General features: G+C 37.1%; 4 protein-coding genes across 5 annotated transcripts; 1 reads left to right on the plus strand and 3 right to left on the minus strand.

Annotated features, from left to right (window-relative positions):
* Nucleotides 1-1103: 1103 nt before the first annotated feature.
* LOC110766892 (ubiquitin-conjugating enzyme E2 5) lies at nucleotides 1104-4807 on the minus strand. 2 transcript variants are annotated; one of them, XM_021970297.2, is made up of 8 exons: nucleotides 4647-4807; nucleotides 3157-3268; nucleotides 2937-3009; nucleotides 2660-2739; nucleotides 2242-2356; nucleotides 1878-1930; nucleotides 1544-1672; nucleotides 1104-1426 (listed from the first exon to the last, which is right to left on the minus strand). In XM_021970297.2, exons 3-8 carry the CDS (start codon nucleotides 2978-2980, stop codon nucleotides 1293-1295), a joined length of 555 nt encoding a protein of 184 aa, XP_021825989.1. In that variant the 5' UTR covers nucleotides 2981-3009; nucleotides 3157-3268; nucleotides 4647-4807; the 3' UTR covers nucleotides 1104-1292. The 2 variants fall into 2 exon arrangements, with proteins under 2 accessions (XP_021825989.1, XP_021825990.1); XM_021970298.2 differs by having other exon boundaries at nucleotides 3157-3298; nucleotides 4647-4803.
* A 924-nt stretch (nucleotides 4808-5731) lies between these two features.
* Nucleotides 5732-8730, minus strand: LOC110766895 (RING-H2 finger protein ATL48-like). Its single transcript, XM_088253160.1, has 4 exons — nucleotides 8559-8730; nucleotides 7550-7613; nucleotides 7331-7408; nucleotides 5732-6082 (listed from the first exon to the last, which is right to left on the minus strand). Exons 3-4 carry the CDS (start codon nucleotides 7404-7406, stop codon nucleotides 5913-5915), a joined length of 246 nt encoding a protein of 81 aa, XP_088109286.1. The 5' UTR covers nucleotides 7407-7408; nucleotides 7550-7613; nucleotides 8559-8730; the 3' UTR covers nucleotides 5732-5912.
* A 544-nt stretch (nucleotides 8731-9274) lies between these two features.
* On the plus strand, nucleotides 9275-12768 carry LOC110766887 (WAT1-related protein At5g40240). The gene is made up of 7 exons (XM_021970291.2): nucleotides 9275-9801; nucleotides 9895-9957; nucleotides 10061-10177; nucleotides 10432-10678; nucleotides 10792-10950; nucleotides 11061-11212; nucleotides 12484-12768. The coding sequence occupies exons 1-7, from the start codon at nucleotides 9611-9613 to the stop codon at nucleotides 12668-12670; spliced, it is 1116 nt and encodes a 371-aa protein (XP_021825983.2). The 5' UTR covers nucleotides 9275-9610; the 3' UTR covers nucleotides 12671-12768.
* A 69-nt stretch (nucleotides 12769-12837) lies between these two features.
* Nucleotides 12838-17070, minus strand: LOC110766886 (protease Do-like 9). Its single transcript, XM_088253157.1, has 9 exons — nucleotides 16270-17070; nucleotides 15496-15695; nucleotides 15217-15397; nucleotides 14839-15030; nucleotides 14323-14555; nucleotides 13778-13879; nucleotides 13622-13672; nucleotides 13413-13517; nucleotides 12838-13269 (listed from the first exon to the last, which is right to left on the minus strand). Exons 1-9 carry the CDS (start codon nucleotides 16868-16870, stop codon nucleotides 13171-13173), a joined length of 1764 nt encoding a protein of 587 aa, XP_088109283.1. The 5' UTR covers nucleotides 16871-17070; the 3' UTR covers nucleotides 12838-13170.
* Nucleotides 17071-18544: the final 1474 nt, after the last annotated feature.

Here is an 18544-nt window from a genome sequence, read left to right on the forward strand (position 1 = left end):
TGCCTTGTTACAGCTCAACACATTACCCATATAGACTACAGAGTAGGCGTTTTTGCAGCAAGAAAGGTAACTTTTGGTTCAGTAAAATGGAGTTCTTTTACCAATGGCCATCACAAGTAACCAAAAGAGGTATCATAAAATGAGCTCAAAATCAAATATTTTAATCTGGCTTTGAATCCTATTAGTGGGTTAGGCTAGTTGGCCAAGGCAGTGTGTCCGCCCCATTGCACCCGAGTTTGAACCCTCTTCCCGTACATTAGAATAGTTTAGAATATCAACCTCATAAAAAAAATTAAAAAATTCTGGCTTTGAATCCTATTAGTTCCCTAATTTCTGAATTACACTTTCACATAGGTTTATGTGAAAATCCTATTCGTCCAAAAAAAATGTGGGTTGATAATTTCTTAAAATAGGTTATACATTGTGACTCACTCGTTTAAGTTGAGGCAAAGTCAACCAAGCCATGGATGTGCATGGCATATGGCACAAAAAGGTATCACTCTCTCCCTTAATGTGATGCACGTTGGACAAACACATAATCACTAAGCTTCGTTGGTCCAGTCAAGTTGTAGACTTTGATGTGTTTAAAATAAGTATATGATTATATTCTAAATTGATTTCATTTGATTTTCATTGGTGGTACTGTTACTTTATTGCTGTTGTTTATATATATCTTGTTAGCTGGATGTGGTCTCTTCCAAAATCCTGCTGCCTCTGTCGAGTGCAGGTACCACAGTGGTGGCCTCCCCCTTCCCCCTGCTTGACAACCCAGGTTCGAAACCCCAAGGGGTCTCTTTCCTCCCAATGTAACCAAAAAAAAAAAAAAAATCCTGCTGCCTCTATAAAATGACCCAGAAGAACTCTTCACTTGTCCCAAAAATAGATCTTTCCTTTATAAAATGCCTCTATATCTTGTTAGTTCTTTCCTTTCGACCAGAAAAAGAAGAATATAGATCAGCACATTTCACTTAATAAGTTTTTGTGAGTCTTTCTTGAGCAAGACAAATAACCAATGGAAGGGTCAAATTTGAAAGAGCACATAAAATAGATGCGTCTTGTGTTTCAATGTGATTCTTCATAACATTAAACAAATTCAGTGACCATTGACCAACATCAGAAGTAAATTATTTGACATAATTCATGATATTTTTACAAGCAAAAGGAATCTAGTCATACAAATATCGATAGTAACATAGTTTAAATGGTAAACATGTAATGGGGGATTTTCTGCTGCTATAACTGGTGGTTTTTAATCATAGATAAAGTCCCCCCCCCTGCACCATCAGTTCACTCTATGGGTCTGCATGTCCGGCAATATCATCGTCGCTTGAATCACTTTCCTCATCACTAATGTTTTCATCACCACTCTCCTCATCTGGAGTTGAATTGGTAATATGCTCCTTCTTTGCATATCGCTCGCAGTACTCTGTGTCCACAAATCACAGTGGAAATATAGATAAAGTTCTAAAATTTTAGGCATTGTTTCCAATAATTTAAGCATATTTATTGAAAAAACGTAGATTAATTCTAGAGTAAGTTTTACCTTTCACCTTCTGATCGTAGAGTTTTCGGTCCTTCATCATCAATGACGCTGCATCACCATTAAGCGGATCTGAAGGATTTGGATAGAGCAACAGTTGTGGAAGGAAAACTTCAAAAACATTTAAAAGGTCTGCATCAAGAAGAACCATGGCTATATATGTGAGAAATCCAAGAAAATCCAGATGAGAAAAGAAAAGAACAAATATGAAAACAAAAACACAAAAGAAGAGTGAAACATCACTGACTCATACAAGAGAGTCCAGATATACAAAGCCAACGTGTTTAAGCAGTGTATTGCAAAATGAGACTCATTACTAAATTGGGCTGATAATTACCGAACATTGGACTCCATGATTGGTTAATTACATCTAAGCAGACAGAACCAGATCTGCAATTACTCGGGAAAAACAAATCAGTCAGGTCATAAAAAATTAAAAACCAATAGCCAATTACTCAAGTTCCAGCTGCTTACTAGAGAAATGAAAAATAAAGTATGTTGTCAATTCCACAAACTTATTCAAAGCATTTGATAATTAGCAGCAGTATGACACCATTCTAAGTAAACTTAATGCTTCTGCCTTTATTTGACCCAATGTGCCGGGTACTAGTAACAATTAGAACTTAAAAGATCCTAGAGAAGATCATCTTAATCGGATGTAATGAGAGGTGATTTTGCTTTTCAAAGTGCAGAATACTCACAGCTCATCAACATTAGGGTGGAAAATCTTGTTAATGAAGCCAATAGAAGGAGATTTATATGGATACGCATCGGGAAGCTCAACGCGGATTTTCCAAACCCCACCTTCATAAAGGCCTGCAACCACCGCATCAGACAGAGTATATTATACCAAAATGCGTTTTAAACAATGTCTAAATGAAAGCTATTAGAGCCTCAGCCAATAAAAGACTAGTGGAGAAAAAGAAATATTAGTTTCCAAAACGCATTAATCTAAGAGCAACCTCTAATAAAGTCTACCAAAAGACAAATAAAGATGAAAAACTTTCCAAAGTTGAGCTTATGCCACATTCGATTATAATGTGCCTCCATTCACGCACATAAAATCATATAGGGAACTCTATATGATGAAAAAGTATAAGGATGAGTGCAAGACAGTACTTTCTTTTGGACCATGGAATTCCACATTGAATTCATTTAGCCCATCGTTTATTGTCTCCACATTATAGTCACTCATCATCCTGAAAAACATTGAAAAAGACATTAAACATAGCTTTATATTGTACCAGAGAGGAAGGCAGCAACATGATTTAAAGTACTTGTACCAACAAGACTACAGATACCCCTTTGGTATAACAAAAGGGAGGAGGAATCCAGTCTTAAGAAATATAAGACCCAGATTACAAAGGTTGGAGATAAACAGTAACCAACAACTTACAACTTCATGACATCCATCTCTCTCCTCTTGCTTGGAGACGACATTTTAATTTAATAAAATTAAATTCCCAAACCTGTCAGAAATATATCAAAATAATCAACTTTTCAAGGAAACAAATATCAGAGAAATAAAATCTATTAAACAGTAGATTGGTTATACAAATATGGTATGGTGGTTGAAACTGAAACAGACTAATACATGAGAAAGAAATAACACTGACCTTCTGGAAATCCACAAGATTCTGCAAAAATAAATGGTGAAGTAGAAGCAGAAGTAACAGAAACCTCAGACTTTATTTGATGTCCAAAAGAAGGATGAAGGGAAACACATATCTATAGAGTAAAAAGCAAAATCAGTGCAACCTACACAAGTTCAAAAGTCTACTTAGAGAAGGAATTGGCTTTCACAAATCATCACCATCATAGAATAGGATCTATATAACATTTTAAACCATGACCAGCCTGTAATATGTAAAACTGCATTTTGTTAGCAACTTTTATACGCAATGGATGGTGCAGCAGGAAGAAATCCACCTCAATTAAAACTTAAAACAAACCAGAGGTTTTCCATGCATTATCTCAACAGTACCAATTAATAGGGACAAGAAAGTAGGAAAAAAAAAAAGATTACAGAATTTAGAAATTCCCCTAAGTGCAATTTAAGGTCACCAGACCATTTTCCAGCTGACAAATGAAGCTTGTCAATACACAAATCAATGCACGTAAACTAACAGCATAAATTAGAAAGCTGAACCACAAAGAAGCCTTCAAACACTGCTTTCATGAAGTATTAAATAAACAAATCTTTTGTTAATATCCTAATAGCATATTACCATCATACGACTATGACATCAGATTACAGAATCTAAATGCATTGCCCATCAGATGTCTCCCCACCAAGTACAAACTAAGGCCTCTCCTTAAAATGGTATGTGATCCGCTTAAAGTTGTAACATAACACGCTACGATCAAAATGACTAGTTCAACTTGTATTGGTTGGACAACAAATCAGTTCCTAAGCCTCTAAACTGACGTTTAACATTCATCATTCACCATAATCGAGAAGCCTAAAGTTTGCTCACCCCAATCCAATATAGTACATTTCCAAGCTACAAATTTATCATCGAAAAGTTTGTATATGCAAGCACACTTGACAATGGATAACAAAACTAGAAATGCCGCTTGATTTTACAGACAAAGAAAAAAGATCATATCATCACACTCACAGGACAATCTTAAACTCCACAACAGCAATTAAATTTGCAATGATTCATCATAATATGGATATGATCAGAGAATGCAATGCCACTGTTTTCTCCACAGTATGACCCCTCAAGAAAACTAAAACTTCTAGCAAGTGGGTTCAATACCAATAGCACTAGAACATTCCAATCTTTATTCTTTCCTTCTTAACCATTTCCCAGACATGCCCAGTTTGAGGTTATAGCAATTCAACCCCTCCCAAACCAAAATTAAAAATAAAAATTAAATTTTGTAAAAAATGCAAAAAGTTGCCATGAAACCGACACTGAGATTTTGGCAATCAATGTATAAGTGCAGCAAAGTATAACATTTAAATAGAAGCTGCAATCGTATGAAGAAGATCTATGGCCTACCCAGACAACAATAAACAAAGATAAATAAATAAATAATTTGCTCATTCAGATTGCTAATAAAGAAAGATAGAGAGGGGGGCAACTGGGAATCTTACCAGAGCAACTCATTTAACGGGTCGACCCTTTGTCTGGTCTGATTGTAGATTCGCGAGAACCAAACAGAAAAAGAAGATGGGAAATTGAGAAATTCAATTGGAGAAGAAAAATGAAGAAACTACGGGTAGAGGGTGAAAGGAAGAGAGAGTTGGGGGGTGAATGTCGACATGTATAGACGCACGTGTTGAAATGATAATGTTATTACGTGGCAAGCAAGACTTGAGGTGGACTAAAATTAAATATGTAGTGCCTAAATAATTTAAATCAATTAACAATTACCAACTAAAATATTTTTCTCACCATTTTAACCCAAAGTGTATGCTCATACCACCCTTCTTAATATTTGAAACGTGTCCATAATCATAATCATAGTTAACTTTTTACTTTGATTTATGTAACCATAGTTATACTTATGGATACGTATCAAGTGTTGAGCATACACCTTAGCTTAAAATGGTAAGAAAAAATACTCCCACTAAAATAGTTAAAAACTTTTTTTTCCATGTAAAATAAATAAATAATAATTTGTTTTGTAGATTCTTTAACCCCCCCATTAACTTTTCATATCCTGATTTGTTTGAGTTAATCTTTTTCTTAATTATAGCATTATTCAATGATAAATATGGTGACCATTTTCATCCCTAAATTCTGCATGTTATGGTTTTTTATTTATTATAATGAACATTTTAATTTTTGGCAAAAAAAAATTAGTTCCTTAAAATAATGGGAAGTGCATTTCGGATTAGAAGCAGGGAATATTCATTTCTTGTCAAATTATAACCCGAGAGTTTTAATCAAATAGTGGAATGAAATCAAAACGAGGATTATGTTATGCTTAAGATTAGAGTAATCTCGGGGATAACGAAAGGTCGGTGCTATTTTGATAGGATTCGATTTGATGTCAATCTCCTCCTCTCATCAAGATGATAAAATTCTAATCCTTGAAAAAACACATTCGAATGAAATGGCACGTATGAAGTTGCAAAGAAGAAGCTGTGTTTTTTTACTTTTTGCTTCGTTTTTGGTAAACCCTCAAAATCCGTACCAACCAAATTGTCATAAGAACCTTCATGATTTGAAATGGTTTTGTTTTGGTAACCCTCCAATATTAGAGTTTATTTATTTAGCGCAAGCTATGAAACTCACTTATCAGAGACATATAATTGGTTCTACTGCCTAATTTTGCTTCAACATGCATGAAGCAACAAAATGTAATTGTAAGAATGAAGGGAAATGATAACATATAAGGCATAAATAGTTTAACTTTATTTTTTCCACGGATTCTCCCCGTAGTAGTATGCGGAGCCAACCATAAGCGCCACTGTGCCACCTTGGGCAACCACACGAGCTCTCATTAGCTTCTGCCCCAGCTGAGAATTGCCTTGCCTGAAACTGATCAAGCCGGCCGTGAGCACGCCAGCAGTCAACAACGCCCCTGAAAAGTTTAATTCTATTGGTTAACTGAAATGGATCACATAAAGGTCAAAAACAAAGAAGCACAAGATCATCAGAATGCTAGCTTAGCCATCTTAACGCATAAAACCAACCCAAATCACAGCTTTGGAGTAGGAAAATAATCTGCAAGAGTGATTTTGAAAGAGCAGAAAGCAGAAAGCAGATCTATTTGACATCATTCAATTCTCAATCCTCAAACTTCGAAGTTAAACATTTACCACTTATGGATACACACAAAAAAACATTTTTTAGCAAGTTCAAAGGAAACAGAAAGAGGATCCCTAAAGCATACACTTTGCATAACTCATCCTCCTCATTCCTTTCCCACACCATGAAATCCACCATACACGCATCTCCAGTTGTTATCTCTACTACCATAATTTTCTAGGACCTAAGTGACTTCAATCTCACCATCTCGATAGCATTTCAACTTAGCACACTAAGACAACAAAGAACAATAGTCTACACCTGATTAAACATCAAGTTAGGCGCCAAAAAGGTACCAACATCAACTGATTACACTAAAAACATGAGTCTCACAGCTAACCTTCTGCAGGTCAGGACCCTAACAACAAAGGAACCGGTATCATATCAAAATAACAAAACTTTCTTGCATCTTGCTAAGAGACATGGTCTCCCCTGCAACACTGTAATATATACTCAATAAGCCTTCTTTTTCAAATAAATACGTAGCTACTGCTGGTTACTAGGACAAAACACTTGAAACTTTTCCAAATCCGTATACAAGATATAGGGGACAAAGAATTTATGAGAAGTTTAGATTTGAAACAAAACATTGTCTTCTTTTTACCTAAATGGCCAACAAATCAATAAGCACACTAAACCAGCTCATACTTTAACCTCCACCAACCTAACACGGATAAGAAAGAGCTACATTTTCTACTAGCCTCTGAGCTGGGGCATAGACTTCTAAAAATTGAACAAGAGTTAAACTATAAGTTCTCTTAACTATTGAGAATTTTCTCATTTCACTAATTAAGTTACTTTAACTAGAAATTCTCTCAACTAAATGCAGTTAATTAAGAATCCCAATTATTAGTTTTATATATCCCAGATCCACCAAAAAATCAAACAATACATCGATAAAACTCATCAAGCACCAAACTTTACAATCACACATATACATAAACTTTAAAGGATTGATAAAAATGAATCACAGAAAACAAATTCTAGCAAATAAAAGTAAAGGAATCGAAATGGGAATTACCAACTGGTACCCAAGGGTTCTTGACCCGCTTCTTCTCCTCATAGAATACTTCTAAAGTGGGCTCAACCTTCTCCATATCTACCAAATGTGAGAGCAGAGAAAATGGCTCAGAACCAGAATGAATTTGGGGTCAAGAGCCCTAAATTGGAAACTAGAAGAAAATTTGAGACTGAGAAAGTTGAAGAAAATGAAATAGTAGATGCGGGTCGGTGGCTCAACCTTTTCCTGCTGACAAATGAAGCTTGTCAATACACAAAGTTGAAAGCCTTCAAACACTGCTTTCCTGAAGTATTAAATAAACAAATCTTTTGTTATATATCCTAATAGCATATTAGCATTATACGACTATGACATCATATTACAGAATCTAAATGCATTGCGCATCAGATGCCTCTCCACCAAGTACAAACTAAGGCCTCTCCTTAAAATGGTACATGCCTCCGCTTAAAGTTGTTACATAACACGCTACAATCAAAATGACTAGTTCAACTTGTATGGTTGGACAACAAGTCAGTTCCTAAGCCTCTAACACTGACGTTTAACATTCATCATTCACCATAATCGAGAAGCCTAGAGTTTTTCACACCGCAATCCAATATAGTAAATTTCCAAGCTACAAATTTATCATCGAAAAGTTTGTATATGCAAGCATACTTGACAATGGATAACAAAACTAGAAATGCCGCTTGATTTTACAGACATAGAAAAAAAAAATCAAATCATCGCACTTACAGGACAATCTTAAACTCCACAACAGCAATTAAATTTGCCATGATTCATCATCACAATATGGATATGATCAGAAAAATGCAATGCCACTGTTTACTCCACAGCATGACCCCTCAAGAAAAATAAAACTTCGAGTTCGAGCAATAGTGAGTTCAATACCAAACGCACTAGAACATTCCAATCTTTATTCTTTCCTTCTTAACCATTTCCTAGACATGCCCAGTTTGAGGTTATAGCAATTCAACCCCTCCCAAACCAAAATTAAAATTTTAAATTTTAAATTTTAAAAAAATGCAAAAAGTTTCCATGAAACCGACACTGAGATTTTGGCAATCAATGTATAAGTGCAGCAAAGTTTAACATTTAAATAGAAGCTGCAATCGTATGAAGGTCTATGGCCTACCCAGACAACCATAAACAAAGAAAAAAAAAAAATTTAAATTGCTCATTCAGATTACTAGTAAAGAAAAATAGAGAGGAGGACAACTGGGAATCTTACCAGCGCAACTCAATTAACGGGTCGACCCTTTGTCTTGTCTGATTGGAGATTCGCGGGAACCAAACAGAAAAGGAAGATGGGAAATCGAGAAATTCAATTGGAGAACAAAAAAATGAAGAAACTATGGGTAGAGGGTGAATGTCCACATGCTCGGACGCACGTGTTTGAAACGATAATGTCATTACGTGGCAAGCAAGACCTGAGGTGGTCTGAAATTAAATATGTGGTGCCTAAATAATTTAATCAATTAACAATTACCAACTAAAATTGTTAAAAACTTTGTTTTCCATGTAAAAAAAAAAAAGAGCAAAAATTAATCACAGAAAACAAATTATAGCAAATAATAGTAAAGGTTTCGCGGGCCATTGGAATTAAACCGGAGCCCGTTTTAGCTCAATCGCTAATTAAAAACCACATCTCATGTTCCTGCTATGCTCTCTCAACAAGTCTTCTGCCCTGAGTTTTGAATACAAGCCATTAGCAGAGGCTGTGCATAATTACGATGATATCGTTCTTGGACCCCCTGTACTGTAATGGCTCATTTATTTAGAGGTCTTCATATTGCCACTACAAAGCTGCCTTTGAATTTAAGTGCGCCAGCTGCCTTCTGAATGATACAAATATGGTTACAAAGTTTACTCCCCAAGGGTTCTTGACCCGTCTCTTCTCCTCATTGAATGCTTCTAAAGTGGGCTCAACCTTCTCCATATATATAAAACGTGAGAAGGAGAAAAATTGATTTAGAACCAGAATGAATTTGGGGTCGAGAGCCCCAAATTGGAAATTAGAAGAAAATTTGAGACTCTGAAAATCGAAGAAAAGACAATAGTAGATGCGGATTGATAGCGGTGAATGTGGGGTTGGTTTCGCGGGCCATTGGAGTTAAAGGAGCCCGTTTTAGCTCAACTGCTACCTATTTGGGCCTAATTAAAGCCAAGGCCCGACTAGGGCCTAATAATTCTATTTGTCTTTAAAGAACCAATGATTTTCACATTTCAGCTACTCACACTGGGACTTGCCATTTCTGTGGAGAGAGAGAGAGAGAGAGAGAGATGGAGGTGAAGTCTAGTTTGGTGGAATTGGTGCCCTTTGCAGCCATGGTGATGGTGGAGATTATGGATGTGGGGTTGACCACACTGAGTAAAGCAGCCATGTCCAGAGGAATGAGCCACTTTGTCTTTGTTGTCTACTCAAATGCTCTTGCCACTCTCATCCTCCTCCCCTCTTCTTTCATCATCCACAGGTTTTCCCTTCAACTCATCATCTTCCTATTCATCTCTTCAATCTTTTATGTCCAACAAAAATGTAAAGTGTTCTGTTTTCTTCTTATTTGCAGAAACAAGAGACCACCACTTACCTTTTCTGTTCTATGTAAATTCTTCCTTCTCAGCCTTGCTGGGTGCGTAATTTGATCTCAAGACCTTCACTTTGGACCATTAGAGATGTTGGTTTTCTGGCTTTTTTTTTCTTCTTTTTGTTAGTTTCACTCAGTTTTTTTGCAGGATAACTGTTATGCAGAATTGTGTATTCACTGGAGTAAGCTACAGCTCTCCTACTCTTGCTTCTGCCTTGAGCAACTTGGTCCCAGCTTTCACCTTCTTTCTTGCTGTTATCTTCAGGTTGGTCCTTTTTCCCTGCACCAGATAAAGAAACAAAGAGACAGAAAATTGCCTGGCCTTCAATCATTGAAGGGTATGAGGCACAATAAATAAAGCTAATAACTTTTAAATTCTGTTGCATCTAAAATAATAAGATGGATGATGGATCTTTAGGCCAAGTAAGAAATTGATTTTGGAATTTAATGGGAGTTTAAGGGAGTAAGGAAAGACATTTTGGTAATGGAAGGAACTTAAGATTTTGTGTTTGCTTATAGAATGGAAAAGTTCGATTTGAGAAACTCAAGAAGCCAGATCAAAATCATGGGCACCCTGGTATCTATCTCAGGAGCATTGATAGTCACTCTTTACAAGGGTCCTGCAATTGGGTTCTTGCCAAGCCAAACTGCCATAGACTCTTCACCACCAAACCCTACTATGTTGACATCAATGAATAATTGGGTCATTGGAGGCCTTTTTCTTACAACAGCTAGCTTATCTCTTGCCATATGGAATACTGCTCAGGTAATAATATTCAATATAACAGGTCACTTGAAATTGATGTGAAACTCTTCTTTTTCAATTCAGAACTTTTTGTTGAAAATGGAGCTGATCTTAAGTTAATGTTATATCTGAAGGCAGCAATTCTCAAAGGCTACCCATCAGAGATGACAGTAGTTTCCTTCTATTGCTTCTTTGGGACCATTCAATCTGCAATACTTACTTTGATTGTAGAAAAGAATCCAAATGCCTGGGCACTGAGACTTGACATGGAGCTCATCTCAATCTTGTATTCAGTAAGCACATAGGACAAAGTTTTAAATCTATCTTTTTCCTCTGATAAGTGTTCATGCTTATTTATTTTGAAAGAGCTTCTAATTTACATCATTGGTTTATTTCTGCACAGGCTATTTTTGGAAGTGTAATAACATTCTCTACTCTAACATGGTGCATACAAAAGAAAGGACCAGTATTTGTGGCCACGTTCAAGCCTTTGGGGATTGCTATTGCTGCCTTAATGGGTGCCATCTTCCTTGGTGACACACTCCATATTGGAAGGTGACAACCCCTCTCTTTACTGGCATTATCATCTTATTGTGCTTAGGGTCCAAGTTTATTTATTTTTAAGTACAAGCTATTGGGAATGGGGATTTACACAAATATTCATTGGGTGTCTGGGGGGTTTTGAACCTCTGCCCATATAGGTGGGGGGGAAAGAGCTCAACCAACCTATAATCCGCTAGCGTGCTTTGGGTCCAAATTAGTTAGGCAAGTTAAATTACAGAAACAAAAGAGAAATACTCCTTTAAAACTCTCATTTATTAAGAAAATTACTTAACATATTATAAAGGGCATGTTAGTCTGATGGGACTTTGCTTTCATAATTTTCTAATCCATCACGCAAAGAATAATCTATTAAATCCCATGTAAAACATGGATTAGATTTAGGTATGTACTAAATAAAATATGATAATGGGAAAACAAATGCGTAACTTGCGTGATTGGTTTGAAAAAATTGACATGTAAAAAAAACTAGAAAGATGGTAGTTCAAGTTTGGCACTCTTTACATTGGGCAGGTGAAATATAATGAAAATGTGCATCTGCCAGTCAGATCTGAATGGTTGTTCAGAATTCATAGAAAGAATAATACAACATGGGTTTAGAGAAGACTTTTACCATAATAAAAATACAAATATGATAAAAGAAGGATTAGGAAGAAGCCTCAGTACAACTATATTTTCATTTAATAATATATATATATATATATATATATATAGGGAGATGATTTTCTCACTCCCCTTTCTCCACTTACACTCCCTTTTGCTTTTTAATACTTTTTAATCAATTTTGTTATTTTTTGTTCTTTCTCTTTCATATTCTACCCTTACACTACAATTCCCTTTAACAAGAAGACATATACAATCACTTACTAATATTATGAAAGAATAAAAATTTATTATCTACTTATAAACACGGTTCATCTACTTATAAACATGTTAGCCCAAAAAATTTATTATCTATTAACTACAACAAAGATAAATAGTATTCACATACTTAGTTTTAAAAAAACAAAGAATTTGGTGAAGATACTTACATTTCTATCCATTTCCAAAATTTATTTTTGTTTTATGTTTTATTTGAGGTTAACTTTTCTTAATTTCAGTTATCAAAACCTTAAAGTAGGTTAAGGGTAGAATTGGAAAGAGGGAAAAAGAATTAAAAAGTATTCAAAAACAAAAGGGAGTGTAAGTAGAGAAATGAGAGTGGGAAAATCAGCTCCCTATATATAAATATGATAACAGTATTTTTGTTTAATTTTGGGCGGCAGTGTTATTGGAGCAGTGGTAATTGTAGTGGGTTTCTATGGAGTAATATGGGCGCAATCAAAGGAGGAAAAAAGTTTGGACCAAAAGAGAGACGAAAAGGAACAGGGTGAAACGCATGAGGTTGTTGATAGGCTGCAGTCATCATCACAGAGGACGCCTCTCTTGGAGGCCTACACACAACATGTATGAAAATGAAACAAAATGCATTCCACACTTGTGTAAGTTGTAGAAAAATGTTATATTGTTCTAATTAAGCCAAGTTTCTATGCTTGGATTATCCTTAGATATACTCAGGAAATCTTATGAATCTCTCCGATGCTAAAGAATAAGGTGCTATTCTAGACTGAGAGGTTCCCTTCATAAAGACCAATTGGGTTTCCTTTCAACGTTCAGAAAACTTGTATAAAGAAACAAAATTTGAGGATCATGGTAGCTTAATTTAATATTTTCATGCTTACATCCATCCCTCGAAAGAAGAGAGAAATCAACAATCCTCAATGAGGCACCTGAAAAACTACCGAATTTTTCTGAGAAGGTCTACAACTACTCCTGACGCCTTCACAGGAAACAAATATATAAACTATGAAAACATAGCTAGAACCCTCCAGAGTCTTACAATTTCTATTTGAGACACTGCAGAAGGCGGGCTACAAAATTGAATACGTAATGCACCTGCGTCCAGTCCAACCTCAAGTCTTCAGATCGTCAGACATTGCCGAGGGTATGCAATGTGTAGCAAGAATGTCTAGAGTTGCTGCTTTAGCAGTATTTGTTCGGAGGACCACCATCTGCATAAATACCACAAATTAGGATATGATACAGACAGAAAGCACACATGCACAAAGGAGGGGGTTGGGGTGTGTGTGTGTGTGTGTGTGTGTGTGTGTGTGAGAGAGAGAGAGAGAGAGAGAGAGAGAGAGAGATGATAAACCTGTTGGTATTCTAAATCAAATTTCAAAAATTCATCCTCACATTCCTCTACCATGCTGGCCAAGTTCTTCAGATTCTTCACTGGCTTACCATTTAAAGCAAGAACCTACACACATATAAAGAGTAAGTCGTCCAACAGCATGTTATTTGAAGTAATTCAGCTACTAACATCCAAAATAAAGTAAAAGCCAGCAGAGTGCAATCCCCGACCTGAGTGTTAACTATTTCTTCATAACCGATGTTGATATCAGCCACAAGAACCTGAAAGAAACATCCCAAATTGACGTGAAAAAGTCAGCACAGGGTCAACGCAGCCCTTCCAGGAAAGAAATAACAGAGAGAGAGAGAGAGAGTGAGTGAGAGAACCTGAGACACAACGACAAGCTGCTCATCCGGTGATTGTGGCAATGAATGCAGCATTTTGTCCAAAAGCTTGACAGGAGCTTCAAATTCATAATCCTTTCCATACTGAAATACGAGCAGAAAGAGTTGGATTGAGATAGTACACACCATTTGATCTTAATTTCAGATGTAACCTAATCACTACCTAACAGTATCATCATAACTTTAAAGATACTAGAAACTGTGGTAAAAAACAAATATAGCAAAGGTAGTATTGCCTAATGAGGGCAATCAAGCCATGTTACTCATCGGGTCATTTTAAATTTGGGTCTAGTAGTACACAACCCTACCCCAATATCTTAACTCATTGCGTCAGATGATTTCAGTATTTACTTTTACACACACACACATATAGACACTGTAATAAGCAACACAACAGTTGAGTAATAATTAATCAATCTCTCACTCCTCAGCTTCCCATAAGCAGATGACAGAAACAGGTTTAAGATCACTGTTCATGAAAACACAGAAAATTATCGAGCAGAGGGAATTAAAGTTGAACTACTAACCTCAGATCGAAGATAGGGAACAGACACAGCTGTAAAAACAAATCCTGCAATAATATAATATGACGGGGGTCTGCCCTTGTTGTGTGCTGGAATTAGCCTTTTGTGGGATGCAAGTTTGATGTCAAAACTGAGAATCTCAGAATTACGCAGAACTTTAACCACTGAATTGTCTCCAGTATATTTCTGGGAGATGAGGTAACTAAAACCTATGCGCTCTCCATGCCGAAAAGGAACTGAAACTCATCATGGAAAAAAAATGCCAAGTCACATAGAGTACGATAAGAGAGAAAATAGAAAGGTAAGACATGTTGCACACAATATATATAATTCACCACTTAGCAACACTGTTATAACAATTAGCAGAAGCGTCATGAAAAGCAAATAAAAGCAAGAATAAGGATAAATTCTTTAAATGTATGCAATTTCTTCACTTGCTAAACAAATTACAGATGTATGTCATAAGCATATACCCATAATGCATATCTATGTATGTAGCAGGAACATAAGAACACATGCCTGTTCCATCGTTGGCAATATTAACTCCATCAAAGCTGAGAATAATATCAGATGGCTTCAGAACCTGAGATTCTGGAGCAGTGGGATCAATTCTTCTAATGCGAACACCCTTCTGATCAGGTTTCATGCCCATTGACATACGCAAGTCAGGATTTTCCATTTTCTGCCACTCAACCCCGAGAATAGGAAATCCTGGCACATTATAGACAATCATAAGATGAAAAGTACGTGCAAAACTGATAATACTAAGTACCGCCAGGCTGCCACTGACTGTTACCCGCATAGGTTTGTAACTACATTACATAGAAAGACAGCCTATGTCAATGACAATTTATATAACTGCAATGCTTAAAAGACATTGAAATGTAACAAATTTACCCGTATATGCTCCATTCTTCTCATAATCTTGGATAAAGTGCATAATGACTGGTGTAGGTATGACATAACCAATATTTTCTGCATCTTCATGTTTAAGGGACTGAAATGCAATACCCACACAATTTCCCCTATCATTAAAAGCAGGCCCACCTGAGTTTCCAGAGTTTATGGCAGCATCTATCTGGAAAAGGGCAACGAGTAAGAAATAGGACATTAGGACAAAGTTTCAACTGCTAAGCAAGATGTCCAACAAAAATGCTAGAATTACATTCTTATAACCTGCAAACCTAGAAGTTCCGTTGACCCATGAACATAGGATAGAATCTCTATTCGTGAAACAACACCACTTGTCACTGAAATTGTGTCTCCCCCAATCGGGTAACCCACAACAGTCACAGAATCTTGAAGCGCAGGCAAATCCCCAAATTCCACTGGCGACACTCCATCCCAAAACTCGTCGTCATCAACAGTAAGCATGGCTGCAAGATCACATAAACAACACTTGCATGTAACAAATATTCAATTATACAAAATCCAAATAGGTTCAAGTAGTTATCAACATTTGCTTTACATAATGTCTTTCATCCCACTAATGGGATTTGATGCACAATGTGCATGACATTCACTAACAATCCCTTCATCTCCACCCATGTTGAGATCAATCCACACCTTCCACCACATTTACATATGACTAGAGAAATTCATCCGTTGCATTAGTTTCCCACCCCTATGCCTTCATTTACAATGTAAGTTATTTTCAGCTTGTTTATATCCAGTACATCTATCCGTTCTACTCTATAATTCTTCCTATGGTGGACCTGGAAATTCTCCTTGCCTTCTGGAAACAAATCACTTCCTGCATCCTCACGACACAAGTTTCGCTACGTAATAACAACACAGAACTAACACCATACCCAAATGAAATTGAACACGTCCTCAAGCAGAAACCATCCCCATTCCCAAACATCATGAACCAGTGAAAATTCAAAAGTAATAACAATGACAATCAGAAAGAAGCAAAAAAAAGAACAGAAATAGAAAAGCTTTGAATACCAATGTCGCACTCAGTGCCAATAGCGAGAACAGTGGCCAAGTACTTAGTATCAGAGCCACGCTTCTTCAGCTTGACCTGGGTATAATGCTCCACGGAATGTGCATTGGTCAGCACCCTCCTACCACCAATCACAAACCCACTACTGCTAGAGCTATACTGCCTCTTCCTCTGCCACGGAAGCGAGAAATTCGGCTCCGTGTGCACACAAAACACCTTCACCACCGCATCCATGGCCGGCACCGCCCTCGCAACGCCCTCCCAAGCCGCGCCGGGATCCGAAACCGCCACAGCGGGTCCCAAGGAACCCTTGTGCTCGCCATTGTCGACTGTCCGAGGGACTCTTCGGGAAGGGGTCATGATCTCGGGATTGTCAGTGAGCTTGCGGAGCTTCTTGGGTCGGCCGCGGCGGCGACCCTCTTGGTGGGGGTGAGAGGCTTGAGGCTGCTCGATTATCTCGACGTTGCTGACGGAGAAGACGGCGTCGTCCAATCCCGTTGCGGCGGTTGTTATCGGCGGTGGTGGCGGGGAAGCGACGGTAGTGGTTGGTGAATCTAGGGTTTCAGGGATGGGGGTTTTGGGCTTACGGCCTCGTTTGCCCATTGGGGGTTTTAATTTTGAATTTAGAGGATTTCTTTCTTTCTGCGCGTTTTGTGTGTCTGAGAAAGGCGTGTGTATTAATGGTGGGATTTACACGGAGAGAGAGAGAGAGAGAGAGAGAGAGAGAGAGAGGAAAATGCGGGAAAAAACGGTGCAGGGAGCAATAGAATTGGAGGGAGGAGGGTAAGTGAGTCCATAAAATAAAATGGGGAAAAAAACGGTCTACAACTTTCCTAAGCGTTTCTCTAAATCTTTGTTCTTCTTTATTTCACACCAAAAAACCAATTTCAAAAATATTTCTATGCTACAACTTCACAAAAGTAAACATTGGAATCAATTCTATTGTTTGGATGCAATCAAATCAAGTTTGCAGTCCAATTTTGACGTGAGTATGGTTTTGTGAGGCTTTCATTTGGTGTTCGAGTCTAGGGTTCATGGCTCGATGTTTAGATCCGATTTTCGAGAGTCGAAGATTAGGGCCGAGTTCGAAATTTAGGGCAGGGTCCAAGTTATATACAATTTTTGAAGCTTATAGGCTCAAAGTTCATATATGACGTTTAGAATCTAAGGTCGTCTAAATTTAGGACTCAAATTTCATATTAAAATCTAACGTTATTTCATAAGAATGCACTTTTTTTTAAAAGAAACGAGACAAAGAATGCACATTATGTTCAAGGTAACATTCCAACACCAAGAGACAACCTAACGCTTTTATAAACCCTAAACCCTACCACTGCAGCAAAAGCATCCACTACATCACGAAAATACTCTTTGTTGGGCCTGATGTATTAGATGCAGAACCATCCCCTTCACAAAATGGGACCGTATTGTCCAATGGAATGTACCCTGCAGCCCATGAGATTACTCAATCAGCCCATGTAATTTTTCACCTGCACTCAGAGTTAAAATCCATGTAAAAGTAATACTGTGAAAATTACTGGAGACAACTAACAAAGCACACTTGGGTAGCAAATCTTGACCAGATCAAATCACAACCTGGTATGCTTGCTCATCATAATAACGAATGACAGTGGTTGAACATCATTATGATGTCAAATGTTGAACTGTATACAATCTATACATGCTAATAAAACTCATGATGCATCAAAGCAGATCAAGAATTATAAGATAAATGGTTTCTCTCTGGCCAAATTTACTTCCTCCAGAAAGTTAAAACAGTAAACATATGCACAGTTAACCCAACTGTTCTTAATTGTCATTCTCTGTGTTAATTATGGCTAGACCCCATTTTGAGGGCGACCCCTTTTATTATGTTGCTCAATCTTTACTTCACCCTCCGACCAACCAACCCTTTTGAAATCCTCAATAATTTTCTAGCCGACCACCTAAGCCTTTTTTCTTTTCTTCTTTCTTTGCCCCATATTCATTTTCAAGCATAACAAGACTCTATCTTCTCTTCAAGTCTCGATTTTTGTCTCAACTGATTCTTGGTGGCTGTCTGGTGGTGTAACTGCAATACTCAATGCTGTGTTTTTATTGCCCTATTTCCATTCCATGCCTCAAAATATGTACTGGCATGGTCCAGAAAAGAAAAGCAAGCAAATCCTACAGGCTTTCTTAGCTATTCAATTATCCCACATGGTCCAAAATTCATTGCCTCTTATATTAAGATGTGGATGGATTGTTAGTGGAGTATAGTTTAGTTAGTTGAGCTCT

Source organism: Prunus avium, chromosome 5 (genome assembly GCF_965620075.1).
Source record: "Prunus avium chromosome 5, drPruAviu1.hap1.1, whole genome shotgun sequence".
Classification (NCBI taxonomy): Eukaryota; Viridiplantae; Streptophyta; class Magnoliopsida; order Rosales; family Rosaceae; genus Prunus; species Prunus avium.

Excerpts from the sequence above, each read along its gene's own strand:
- LOC110766895 (XM_088253160.1), bottom strand. The coding sequence starts at position 7,406 with ATGGAGAAGGTTGAGCCCACTTTAGAAGTATTCTATGAGGAGAAGAAG. Across the intron at positions 6,083-7,330 it reads GAACCCTTGGGTACCAGTTG|GGGCGTTGTTGACTGCTGGC; the intron begins GTAATTCCCATT and ends TAAACTTTTCAG.
- LOC110766886 (XM_088253157.1), bottom strand. The coding sequence starts at position 16,870 with ATGGGCAAACGAGGCCGTAAGCCCAAAACCCCCATCCCTGAAACCCTA. Across the intron at positions 15,398-15,495 it reads CGGAACTTCTAGGTTTGCAG|ATAGATGCTGCCATAAACTC; the intron begins GTTATAAGAATG and ends GCCCTTTTCCAG. Across the intron at positions 14,556-14,838 it reads TATTGCCAACGATGGAACAG|TTCCTTTTCGGCATGGAGAG; the intron begins GCATGTGTTCTT and ends GATGAGTTTCAG.
- LOC110766887 (XM_021970291.2), top strand. The coding sequence starts at position 9,611 with ATGGAGGTGAAGTCTAGTTTGGTGGAATTGGTGCCCTTTGCAGCCATG. Across the intron at positions 9,958-10,060 it reads TTCCTTCTCAGCCTTGCTGG|GATAACTGTTATGCAGAATT; the intron begins GTGCGTAATTTG and ends GTTTTTTTGCAG. Across the intron at positions 10,679-10,791 it reads CCATATGGAATACTGCTCAG|GCAGCAATTCTCAAAGGCTA; the intron begins GTAATAATATTC and ends TTATATCTGAAG.
- LOC110766892 (XM_021970297.2), bottom strand. The coding sequence starts at position 2,980 with ATGTCGTCTCCAAGCAAGAGGAGAGAGATGGATGTCATGAAGTT. Across the intron at positions 1,931-2,241 it reads CACCCTAATGTTGATGAGCT|ATCTGGTTCTGTCTGCTTAG; the intron begins GTGAGTATTCTG and ends GAGTAATTGCAG. Across the intron at positions 1,673-1,877 it reads ATCATGGAGTCCAATGTTCG|ACCTTTTAAATGTTTTTGAA; the intron begins GTAATTATCAGC and ends TTCTTGATGCAG.